The sequence below is a fragment of the Mustela nigripes genome, chromosome 14 (genome assembly GCF_022355385.1).
Source record: "Mustela nigripes isolate SB6536 chromosome 14, MUSNIG.SB6536, whole genome shotgun sequence".
In the NCBI taxonomy this organism is placed as follows: domain Eukaryota; kingdom Metazoa; phylum Chordata; class Mammalia; order Carnivora; family Mustelidae; genus Mustela; species Mustela nigripes.
In genome coordinates, this window is record NC_081570.1 from 54,723,294 (window position 1) to 54,737,156 (window position 13,863).

At 34.7% G+C, this 13,863-nt stretch overlaps 1 protein-coding gene across 1 annotated transcript in view; it reads right to left on the reverse strand.

Moving 5' to 3' along the window:
• The window catches only part of DNAI4 (dynein axonemal intermediate chain 4), an 82,303-nt gene that overhangs the window by 25,389 nt on the left and 43,051 nt on the right, over positions 1-13,863 (reverse strand). Inside the window, exon 8 of the mRNA XM_059375053.1 lies at positions 9,668-9,862. Coding sequence (XP_059231036.1) covers positions 9,668-9,862 — 195 coding nt within the window. The remainder of the gene's footprint in view (positions 1-9,667; positions 9,863-13,863) is intronic.

Genomic DNA, 13,863 nt, shown 5'->3' on the forward strand with positions numbered 1-13,863 from the left:
GAAAGGAAAGGAAAGGAAAGGAAAGGAAAGGAAAGGAAAGGAAAGGAGAGGAAAGGAAAGGAAAGGAAAGGAAAGGAAAGGAAAGGAAAGGAAAGGAAAGGAAAGGAAAGGAAAGGAAAGGAAAGGAAAGGAAAGGAAAGGAAAGGAAAGGAATAGTAAAGTAAAGAAGGGACGCCTGGGTGGCTCAGTTGGTTAAGCCACTGCCTTTGGCTTAGGTCATGATCCCAGGGTCCTGGAATCGAGTCCCGCATCAGGCTTCTTGCTCAGCAGGGAGCCTGCTTCTCTCTCTGCCTCTGCCCACCGCTCAGCCTGCTTGTGTTCTCTCTCTCTCTCTCTCTCTGACAAATAAATAAATAAATAAAATCTTAAAAAAAAAAAAAAGAAAAGAGAAAAGGAGAAATTAAGCCATTAGAACCATTTCTAATCCCCTGAACTCCAACACCGGGTCCAGAATCTCTGCGTAGTGGACCCATACCAGTAAACTTGATCTGATGTAACTTTATATTCCTTCCATCTTTACCCTACAACCTTAATATCCATTCCCATATATATTCCTCAGATTTCTGCCTGTATAAATTTGAAAAATCAGCAGTCAATTCTGCAAGAAGTCATAGCAACCCCCCAAATGTGTATAGACCTAACAAGTTACATAACATGAAACAAAAAAACAATAGATCTGAAATGAGAAATAAATCCACAATTACAGTTCAGATTTCAACACTCCTCTCTTAATAACTGATAGAACAGGAAGACAGAAAATCAGTAAGGATGCAGATAAATTGAACATCACTATTAACCGTCTCGACCTATTGACAATTATAGAACAGTCCATCCAAAAACACCAGTATACATATTCTTCCCAAGTATCATAGCAAATTCTTTAAGATAGACCATATCATGGATCACAAACAAACAAAAAGACCTTAACAAATCTAAAAGAATAGAAATCAAAGTATATTCTCAGACCATAATGGAATTAAATAAGAAATTAATAATAGAATACAGGTAGAAAATCCCAAAATATGTGGATATTAATCGATATTTATAAATAACACATGGGTCAATGAAGTGGTCTCAAAAGAAATTTTAAAAATTTTTAATGAAATGAAAATACAACATACAAATTTTATGAAATTCAGCTAAAGCAGTGTTTACAAAGCATATTTTAGGGAAGAAGAAAATTAAATATATATTTTACATATGTACCACCTATTCTATTCCTAGTTATTGACCCAAGAGGGATAAAAGCAAATTTCCAAGCAAAGACTTGTATATTAATATTCATGCCAACTTCATTTGTATGGTCCCAAACTGGAAATAAATATTGATCAACAGGAGAAAGAATAAACACAGTGCAGGATAGTCATACAATGTAATACTCATCAGTAATAAAAAGAAATGAACTATGATATATTACATTGGCAAATCTGAAAATAATTTTGCTGAGTGAAAAGAAGCCAGATAAATAAGGGTACATAATGTATGATTACCTTTATATAAAATTCTAGGAAATATAAATTAATCTATATAGGGATATAAAGCAAAACAGTGGTTTCTTAAAGATGAGATGGGGCAAGGAGAAACAGGAAGGAAGGATTCTAGAGGACATGAAGAGAAATTTGAGGGTGATGAATACATTCATTACCATGACATATCATTGTATATATCATCGATTGTGATGCTGTATTAAAGCCTGTTATATACTTTAAATATGTGCAGTTATTGTATGTCAGTTATACCTCAATAGCTGTTAAGAAATAACAATGGCATATCACTCTTTAAATGAACCCAAGATAATATAAATATTGCAGTATTTTTAATTGTGAGAAAATTCATTGATATGCATAGATTTTAGCTGTACAGTTTAATAGGTTTCGATAAATATACACACCAATGTAACCCACACACCAGTCAAGATAGAGAATATATCGATAAACCAAAAAAGTTTCTTCATGCCCCTTTCCAGGTAAGCTCAACCCCCCACAGCCAAACACTGGTTTGATTTCTATCACGTCAGATTAGTTTTGTTTGTGATAGCATATCACATAAACGGGTTTGTTGGTATGTATTCTTTTGTGTCTGGTTTCCTTCACTTGACAATGCTTTTGAGATCCATCAAGGTTACTATGTACGTAAGTAGTTCATTCATTTTTATTCCTGAGTTGTGCTCCATCATTTGTTTATGCATTGACCTGTTGATGGACATCTGGGCTGTTTCCAGGTTGGAGTTATTATGAATAAAGTTGCTATGAGCATCCTTACATAAGTGTTTTTTGCAGACATATGTTTTCTTTTCTTGGTTGAATACCCAGGGACAGGGATCACTGGGTGATCTATGCTTAACATAGTCATAGCAATGTGGATTGGGTGGATCTATGCTTAACATTTTAAGAAACTTCCCAGCAGACTTCTAGCATGGTTGTACAATTTCAAACTCCTACAGCAATATATAAAAACCCAGTTACTCCATATTCTTGTTTGGTGTTGTCAGTCTTTTTTAATTTTAGCCATTCCAACTAGTGTTCAGTGGCATTTTGTTATGGTTTCAACTTGCATTTCCTTGACAACAAATCATGTTTAGTACCTTTTAAGGTGTCTACTGATCATTCATGTATATTTTAGTGAAGCTTCTGTTCAAATCTTTTGCCTATTTTTTATTAGACTGTCTATATATATTTTTAAAGATTTTAAATTTATTTGACACACAGAGATCACAAGTAGTCAGAGAGGCAGGCAGAGAGAGAGGAGGAAGCAGGCTCCCTGCTGAGCAGAGAGCCCGATGTGGGGCTCAGTCCCAGGACCCCGAGACCATGACCTGAGCCAAAAGCAGAGGCTTTAACCCACTGAGCCACCCAGGTGCCCCAAGACTGTCTATATTTTTTATAGGCTGTATGTGTCCTTAACATATTCCTAATTTATGTCTTTGGACAGAGGTATGTTGTAAAAATATTCTTCTAGACTGTTACTTGCATTTTCCCCCGTTAACAGTGTTACTCAAAGAGCAAACATTTTAACTACCTCAAAAGCCTTACCAATTTTTTTTCTTTCATGTCTTGGGATTTTTGTGTATTAAATAATCTTTTCTGATTCTAAGATCACATTTTCTCTTTTGTCTTCTTCTAGAACTCATAATTTTAATTTTTATATTTAAATCTATAGCCCATCTGAGTTAATTTATATGTATGATATGACATGGGAGTTGAGGTTCATTCCCCACTCAATGTGGATATCTTATTGTTTCAGCATCATTTATGAAAAGATCAGTCTTTTTAAATTAGTTCATCTTGACATATTTGTCAAAAATCAAGTGACCATATAAGTCTGTGTTTATTTCTGGACCCATTCTTATTCTATCTCAGCCATCTATATGTCTACTGTTAGACAAATACCACACTTCCTACATTACTATAACTTTATAACAAATCGTTTGTGATCAGATAGGGTAAGTCCTTCGACTTTATTCTTCTATTTCAGAATTGGCTTGGCTATTCTAAGTTGTTTGCTTTGCCAAATAAAATGGGTGATCATTTTGACAATTTAATTATCTTTAAGGAAAAATTTGATTGATGTGTTGTATCACATTGATTGATTTGTGGATGTTGAACCAACCGTGCAGCCCTGCAATAAATCCCACTTGGTCGTGGTGAATAATCCTTTTAATGTACTGTTGAATCCTATTGGCTAGTATTTTGGTGAGAATTTTCGCATCTATGTTCATCAAGGATATTGGTCTATAGCTCTCTTTTTTGATGGGATCCTTGTCTGGTTTTGGGATCAAGGTGATGCTGGCCTCATAAAATGAGTTTGGAAGTTTTTAAGGAAAAATTTTAAACACTAAGAAATGTTTCTAACTTTCACTCACATTTTTCAATTCTAGCACTCCATTAGTTTATGTAGATCCTAATTTCTGTTATTATTTTTTATCAGTCTGAAGGACTTCCTTTGACATTCCTTGCAATGTTTGTCTACTGGCAAAGAATTCTCTCAGCTTTCATTTGTCTGAACATGTTTTTATTTCACCTTGATTTCTGAAGGAGATTTTCTCTAAGTGTAGAATTTTTTAGCACAGCAAAAATGTCATTGCATTGTCTTCTGGCTTCTGATGAGAAATAAGGTCATTATTAGCTTTATTCTCCAGATGTCATGTTTTTCTCTGGCAACATTTAAGATTTTCTGACATATTACTTATGATGTGCCTCAATGTGGTTTTCATTGTATTTATCTTGTTTAGGTTTCATTGAGCTTTTTATAATTGGTTTAAGATTTTTTTTAAGTATGGAAATTTTTCAGTTACTTTTCTTCAAATTATTTTTCTTCTTCTCCTCTTCTCTTTTCCACTACTACAACCCCAATTTCATGTATGTTAAGCCACATGACCTTGTAGCACAAGTCACTGAGGCTTCTTTTTTTTTTTTTTTTTTTTTTTTCTTAGCCTTATTTCTCTCTGTACTTCAGTTTGGAATGTTCCTACTGCTTTGTCTTTAACCTCACTGATACTGATCTCCTGGTCCAATAAGACCATCCACTGAACTTTTCATTCAAGTATTAGATTTTTCAATTCTAGAAGTTCAGTTTGGCTCTGTATGTAGCTTTCATTGCTTTCCTCATTATATTATTTCCCTTTAAATCCTTAAGTATATGTTAATAGCGTTTTCCTTAATAGACCCATTTTTTTAGAGAAGTTTTACATTCACAGAAAAATTGACTTAAAGTAGAGAGAATTCCTCTACACTCAAACTCATACATGCACAGAAAAAAATGGAACTTAGAGTTCCTCTACACTCAAACCCAGATACATGCATAACCTCCCTCAGAATCATCATTCTGCACCAGTGATATATTTGTTATAATCAATGAGCCCACAATGACAAATCATAATCACCCAAACTCCATAGTTTCAATTAGGGATCACTTCTGGTGTATAAATTCTATGGGTTTGGACAAATGCACAATGGCATGCACTCACGATTATAATAGTCAGAGAGAATAGTTTCACTGCTCTACAAATCTTATGTTCTCTGCCTATTCATTTCTCCCAGCCCTCAAGTCCCTGGAAAACAATAATCATTTTACTGTCTCCATATTTTTTGTCTTTTCCAGAATGTCACACATTTGGAACTATACCATATAATGTCTTTTTAGACTGACTTCTTTCATTCAGTAACATGCATTTAAGTTTTATCCACATCCATTCAAGGCTTGAACATTTATTTCTTTTTTGTGCTGAATAATATTGCATTGTCTGGATATGCCACAATTTATTTATCCATTCACCTATTGAAGGAGATCTTGGTTACTTCCAAGTTTGGGCAATTATGAATAAAACTGCTGTAACCATTTGTGTGCAGGTTTTTGTGGGTATATAAGTATTCAACCACACTGGGTAAATACTAAGGAGTGTGATTATGGACCATATGGTAACAGTATGTTTAGTTTTGTAAGGAACTGCCAAACTGTCTTCCAAAGTGGCGGAACTATTCATCGTGCAATCCCACCAGCACTGAATGAGAATTCTTTTTCCATATCTTTGCCAGTATTGGTGGTGTCAGTGTTTTGGATTTTCATCATTCTAATAAGTATGTAGTGGTATCTCATTGCTGTTATAGTTTACAATTCCCTAGTGAGCTCTGATGTTGAGCATCTTTTTATATGCCTATTTGCCCTGTGTATATTTGGGGGCGGAAGTGTCTGTTAATGTCTTTTGTCCATTTTTTGATCATGTTGTTTTTCATTATAGAGTTTTAAGAAATATTTATATATTTTGGATGAGTCTTTTAACAGATATGTTTTTTGTAAATATTTTCTCCAGTCTGTGACATAACTTCTTATTCTCCTCATAATGTCTTTTACAGTGGAGAAGTTTATCATGCCTTTGGTGTTAAATCTCCAAAGTCATTGCTATACCTTAAGATTATTTAGATTTTCTTCTATGTTGACTTCTAGGAGTTCTGTAGTTTTGTATCTTATATTGAAGTCTATGACCGATTTTGGGTTAATTTTTGTGAATGATAAAAGGTTGGTGTCTGGATTCTTTATTTTGCACGTAAATGACCATTTGCTTCAGTACCATTGGTTGAAAAGACTACCTTTTCTTCATTGAATTGCTTTTTCTCTTTTGTGAAAGATCAGTTGACTATAATTATGTGGACCTATTTTGGGGCTCTCTATTCTGTTCTGCTTAAATATGTGTCTATTCTTTTGTCTGTACCACACTGCCTTCACTACTAGAGCTTTACAAATCTTGAAGTCAGGTAGTGTGTGTCCTCCAGCTTTGCTCTTCTCCTTAAATATTGTGTTCACTATTGTGGGTATGCTGGACAAAATTCAACACCCATATATTTTTGAAAATGTTTAGAAAACTAGAAAGAGGAAGATTCCCTCAAACCAACAAAAAGTATCCACAAAAAGTTACAACTAACATCATATTTAATGAAAATATTGAATACTTTTCCTTAAGCTTAGGAATAAGACAAAGACATTTGCAGTCTTGGGGCAGGCAAAGATATCTTAAAGAGGACATGGAAAACATTAACTACAAAAGAAAAAAAAACTGATAGATAAGACTTCATTAAAATTAAAAACTTCTACTATCAAAAGAAAAACATATTGGTAAGTTACTGACTTAGACTAAAAAATTGTAATACATGTATCTTTCAAAGAGCTTATTCCAGAATATATAAAAATAAACTCCTACAACTTGATTTTTAAAAAGAAAAGATAATTCAATTTAAAATGGCAAAAGACAAGGCGTCTGGGTGGCTCAGTGGGTTAAGCCTCTGTCTTAGGTTCAGGTCATGATCTCAGGGTCCTGGGATAGAGCCCCACGTCCGGCTGTCTGCTCAGCAGGGGACTTGCTTTCCCCTTCCTCTCTGCCTGCCTCTCTGCCTGCTTGTGATCTCTCTTTCTCTCTGTCAAAGAAATAAATAAAATCTTTTTAAAAATGACAAAGGACTTGACCAAACATTACACAAAGGAAGATACACACGTGACCTAAAAAAGCACATGAATAAGTATTCAACATGATTAGTCTTTAAGACAACATTCATCAGCCTTGATGAATCTCAAAAACATTATGTTGAGGGAAAGAAGCCAGACATGAAAGAATACAAGTGGCCCTGGAACAACACAGGTTTGAACTGTGTGAATCCATTTATATGTAAGATGTTTTAAAAAGCATTAACAGCAAGAGCCACAGGCGTTTATTTGCAACTACCCAACCCACTCTCCAAAGATGGAATGAAAGGCAACTGGCACAGAGGCAGCACTTGCTACATGAGTGCCAGGGGAGGCCTACTGAGGGAAGGTCTGCAGGCCACCACAAGTGAGGGTAGGGTGGTCAGGTAGTGCATCCAGGGCTAGCAGGCAGAAGGTTGAGCTAAAGCAGAAGAATACAACCAGATGGCAGTGATGGCGTTGTACACAGAGCCCCACAGAGTCCTCCACCCACTGGCTTCCAGAGCTGCTTCAGGGGAGCCGTGGGCCTTGGTCCTGTTGCAGGCCCTAGTGCAGATTCTTCCCTGTGGTGGTTGTGTCCATAATCTGTAACCAGTGTAGGCTTCAGGTCAGAATTAAACAAAAGCCTTACCTGTATTACCAGAAACCCCAGCATTATGAAATCTATTTGGGAACTGTCTGTCCTATAATGGGAGGGATGTTGGATTTCTTTGAGTTCTTTTACCCTCTCTCTTCTTGTGAAATCAGAGTTGAAGAGCACCTATGGGGTACTCTTATCAAAAGTTTCATCACTTATGTGCTGGTCAATTTAAATACATATGACTGGTTACCTCCTGATACCCTGCTATATTCAAAGAAAGTCTGTATTCACCTTTGTGCAAAAGGAGAAAAAGAATAACAGTTAATAATAGTTAATGTGGGGCAATAGCCCAAGGGCCAGTGGAATAGGAAAAGTCAATATCACCTCAAACGGAAAATGTGGGGACTCATCCCCAAGTGTCTTTGGGGGCAGGAATTAACCTATACATTCTGGATGGTGAGGCACCCAGCTGACCTTGGCATGTTGACTGTGCGAGGATGGCACTGCCTGGTAGAAGCTGGACTGGTGTCCGTGGATATCCTCTTTTACCAATCCATAAATGATATTTTTGTTCCAATATCTGTATTAATGAAGTCTTTGGACAGGGGAAAAAGGAGCTTCCCTAGATTTTAATTTTATAATAAAGGCATTTTAAAAAGAAAAAAGAGAGAGAGCAGCGTACTCCTGTTTGGCTGCAGCTGAAATGGCCACCTCCAGGAAGTACACCTGGTATACAACTCTAGGCAGTGGTCCAGCTCTGCTGTGCCTCTATACTTCCTCTGCCACCCATGAGCCCACCCAGCAGCTGCTGCTGGGCAGCTGAGGCCACCAGACTACAGAACTTTGTCATTCTGGGACTAGCCCCTCCCACTGCCCCTGGCCCAGGCTAGTGTATGTACAAAACTGTAAATGTATTTTCCTTTCCTTATGATTTTCTTAATACCATTTTCTTTTCTCAGGTTGTTTTACTATAAGAACACAGTATATAATACATATAACCCACAAAATGTGTGTTAACTGACTGTTTATGCTATTGGTAAGGCTTCCGGTCAACAGTAGGCTGTTTGGGGGAATCAAAAGCTGTACTGTGCCAGGGTCATCATCCCTAAGCCCTGCCTTGTTCAAGGATCAACTGTACTTACTATATGAGTCCCTTATATGATATACCAAAACAATTAATCTATGATGAGAAATATCAGATTAAATGCCTATTTAAGGGGGTTAAGGTTTAACCGGAAGATAGCACAAGGAAAATCTTAGGGTTTATAATTTATTCTAGGCAATGGGAAGTTACTGCATTTTTTTTTAACAGTTATGTTACCATGTTCAAACCCAAGTATAGGATACATCAGCACAACAGGATAGTAGAGTCGAAAGAGAATTAGAATGAGATCAGAAGAACTTGTCTGAATGCCTAGCTTTGTCATAGGCTCTAAACTTGGAAACTTTCTATACATCTCATCTTCTTCATTCAAAAAATGAAAGGTTGAGTTAATCTCTAAAATCTTTTAAAATATTCTGTGAACATGAGTTGGGATTTAGCAATGAGAACAGGAAGAATGCCCTTGCAATACAATTAAGGAAAGGTAAAAACCAGAACTTGGAAGGTGTCAGTGGTAATGGATTGGGGCTTTACATATGAGAAAATAATTCAATGCAGGGGCAAGAGAGAGAAAAATGTCACAGAAGCTTATGAAGATTTTAATCTAAGGGACTACCTCTTTTTGTGGGCTCTATAGTCTGAACTCTAATGTTACTTGGATATTCAATGCTAAAAGCTATATAGTATGTATCTTTCAATAAGTGATAACCCAGTCTAGAGGTTACATTTAGAAATAATTCCACTTAATTCTTTTAATTATTTGAGCTTGTCTAAACGTGATTTTTAAAAAGATTTTATTTATTTGTCTGAGAGAGAGAAAGAAAGAAAGAGAAAAAGAGAGAACTCGTGTACAAGCAGGGGGAGAGGCAGGCAGATGGAGAAGCAAGCAGAGAGAGAAGCAGGTTTCCTGCTGAACAAGGAACCTGATGTAGCATTCGATCCCAGAACCCAGGGATCACGACCTGAGCCAAATACAGACACTTAACTACCTGAGCCACCCAGGCATCCCCAAATGTGATTTTTAAAAATACCTTTTAAAACCGGAAGCTGACGATAAGCTGCAAGTTTGGGCTGAAATAAATTTTCCATTAGAACTCGTTCCATAAAAAATAAATCCTGACGAAACTTGTCAGATTTCATTATTGACTCTGAGCGATCCTCTTCATCATCATGGATTTTAGTCAGAAGCACATTTTCTATATCCATTAAAGAACTAGCTTCACTGTCTGAAAAATACAAACATGACGCAATGATAAAATAATTTAAATAGTATTAGATGATTCATGTATTCTAAGTATTATAAAAGTCACATTTTGTCAGTACTTGTTTTCCTCCAATATTCAAAACTTCAATAGACACTTATTGAATATCTTTCATGTACCAAGCACATGGAATATATACATATATTATCTCATTCTGGAATTCTTAACCACTTAAAAATGTATTATCAGAAGATAAACAATGATAACTTCATAGGTAATTTATATCTGTATACATTGTTATTCAAATTTAAATAATAATATTAGTCTTCACATGGAAGTCTGATTTGATTGTAGTTTTTTAAAAATGCTACACCACTGTGTTAATTTTTTTTTTCTGATGCTAAAATAAACGACAAAAACTTAAGTGGATTAAAACCATGCAGATTTATTAGAGGTCAGACCAGGTCTCATTGGCTAAAATCAAAAAGTTGATAGGATTATATTCCTTTCTGGAGGCTCTAGATATTCATTTCCTTATCTTTTTCAACTTCTAGTGGCCACCCACACCTTTCTTGGAAGACAACATCATCACATCTCTTCAGTCTTCTTCAGTCATTACATCTCTCTACGGCCACAGCTCAGAAAGGTCTCTACTTTAAAGTATCCATATGTTTAGATTGGGATCTCCCATCTACAGAAACTTCAGCAAAGACCCTTGGTCACATTTTCCCCTCCTTTCTGCCTCCTGACTGATGCTGGTGCTTCTCTTATAGCTCACAGAATTGAACGTCCCCTCCTCTTGAGATCCGTGAGTAATACAAGCTATCTTTTCAATGGCAGTGGTGTCCTCATCTGTTGGCCTTACCATGCCTAAATAATAATAAAATTCACATTTAAAAAGTATCATCTACAAGAAACCCAATTTAAATGTAAAGACATGGATAGATTAAAGGTAAAGAGCAATATATACTATGTTAACACTAATCAAAAGAAGATGGAGTAGCTATATTTAATTTCAGACAAAGTTGACTTCTGAGCAAGGAAAATTATCAGAAATAGAGAGGAGCATTGCATAATAATAAAGAAGTCAGTTCTCCAAGAAGACACAGCAGTCCTAATCATTTGTGCAGCAGAAAACAAGACTATAAAATATTTAAGGCAAAAACTGATAGAACTACAAGGAGAATCAGACACATCCACTGTTATAATTGGAGACTCTAACACTATTTTATAATAGAATATATGTTTTTTATCAAGCTTACTTGGAATGTTTGCCAAGCTAGATCACATTCTGGGTCAGAAAAGCAAACTTCAACGTATTTTTTTTTCCTCTTTTTTATTTTTTTTTATTTTTTATTTTTTTTAATTTCTAATTTTTTTATAAACATATATTTTGCAACGTATTTAAAAGAATAGAAATAATACAAAGTATGCTTTCAGACCATAGTGGAATTAAACTAGAATTCAACAAAAAAGATACCTGGATAATCCTAAAATATTTGGAAATTCTTAAAAAATACATAAAAAATAAGTCAAAGAAGAAGTCTTAAATGAAATTTTAAAATAGTTGAACCAACTCAAAGTAAAAATATAACATCAAAATGTGTGAGATTCAACAAAATGAATGCTTAGAGGGAAATTTACAACACTGCATGCATATATTAGAAAAGAAGAATGATCCAAAAATTAATAATCTAAGCTTCTATCTCAGGGCACTAGAATAAGACGAATAACATAAGCCTAAAGCTAGCAGGAAACAAATATATATAAAAATTAAAGCATAAATCAGTGAAGTTGAAAACAGGAAATCATCAGAAAAAAAAATCAATGAAATTAAAAGTTAAGTCTTTGAAAAGATCAACAAAATTCATAATCATCAGTCACATTAACCAAGAAAATAAAAAGAACATATAAATTGTTAGTATGAGCAATAATAGAGGTGTCATCACTACTGATCCCATACACCAAAGGAATAATAAGGAAAACTGTGCGTAACTCTATGTTCACAGATTTGATCACTTAGATGAAAGGGAACGATTCCTCAAAAGACACAACCTACCAAAACTCACACAAAGTGAAATAGATCATCTGATTAGGCCTAACTCTGTTAAAGAAATTAAATCAATAATTAATAAAGTTTCAAAATAGAAAATAGGTCTAGATGGTTTTGCTGGTGAATTATATCAAACACTTAAGACTTGTTTATACAATCTATTTTAGAAACTAAGTAGAGTGAACACTTCCCAATTCATTTTGTTAGGCTGTCATTACTCTAACACCAAAACCAGGTGAAGACATTACAAAAAAGAAGAATTACAGAACAATACTGTTTATAAAAATAACACAGAAATCCTCAATAAAATATTAGCAAATCAAATCTAACAGTGTATAAGAAGAATTAGGTACTCCAACAAAGTAGAGTTAGTCCCATGTATGCAAAGTTGGTGCAACAATTGAAAATCAATTAATGTAACCCTTCCCATGAACAGGCTAAAGAAGGAAAATCACATTAGATTCAGAAAACTCTTTTGACAAAATCTAACACCCACTATATCAAGAAGTCCCAGAGTACCTGGGTGACTCAGTTGATTAGGCACCGGACTCCATTTTGGCATTGGTTTTGATCTCAGGGTCATGATCTCAAGGTCCCCAGATTGAGTCTCAAGTCAGGCTCTGTGCTCAATAGGGGGGGCTACCTCTCTCTCTCCCTCTGCCTCTGCCCCTACTCACACGCACACTCTCCCTTTCTCTCTCTCTCTGCCTCTTAAATAAATAAATAAATCTTAAAAAAAAAAAAAAGAAAAGAAAAAAGAAAAAGAAAAACCTTCCCAGGAAACTAAGAATAGAAGTGAATTTCCTCAACTTGATTTTTAAAAAATCTATGAAAAACCAAAAAATCTATGAAAAACTAACATATTTAATGGTGAACACCTGAGAATTTCCACATGAAGGTAAGGAACAGGGTTAGGATGTTGCCTCTCACCACCTTTATTCAACATCATACTAGAAGTCCTAGCTAATACAATAATTTAAGGAAAAGAAATAAAAGTTATACAAATTGGAAGGAAAAAAGCTTTGTAGATGACATAGTTGTTTATGTAGAAAACCCAAAAAAATGTAAAAAAATAAAATTCTCCAATTAATAAGCAATTAGAGCAAGGTTACAATATATAAGTTTAAAATACAAAATCAATGGCTTTCCTATAAATGAGTAATGAACAATTGAGAATTTTCTGAAAATGATCAATTCTCTTTAAACAATTTTTCAAAAACATTTTCTGATTTACTAATTTTACATATTACATTTGTCTTTGGGTAAAATGGGTGAGAACAGAAATATTTCAATTTAGTTTATGAAAATTTGCCAAAACTTTACCAAAACTTGCCAGGGTTTAGTTACTCTGAAATAAAGACTACCTTTTATATGTAGTGATATAATTTCATAAGAAAAATTACTCCGAGTTTAGAATAGGGAGAGTAAAACTGTATAACTGCATAACCACAAAACAATCAGAAGTGGAATTTAACAAATATCCTATAACTGGACTTTGTAAAAATTCTTCCATGTTACTAAGTATATTTGGAAAGTTAAAATTTTATATTGACTTTAATTAAAGCATTTAATCTCAAATCTTAGAATACTAAAAGCTAAAGTTTTTTTTAATTTTTAATTTTTAATTTTTTTATTTTTTATAAACATATAATATATTTTTATCCCCAGGGGTACAGGTCTGTGAATCGCCAGGTTTACACACTTCACAGCACTCACCAAAACACATACCCTCCCCAATGTCCATAACCCCACTAAAAGCTAAAGTTTTAAAGTAGAATTTCTCCATGTTGGTAATATTACATTTTGCCATGTAATTTCTTGTTGTGGGGGTTGTTCTGTATATCAAAAGGTTCTTCCCTGGCATTGACCCAAAAGATGTCCTCATAGTCAGGACAACCAAAAACTTCTCCAAATACTGCCAAATGTCCCCTGGAGGAAGTAAAATTATCCCCAATTAAAAGCCATAGTTGTT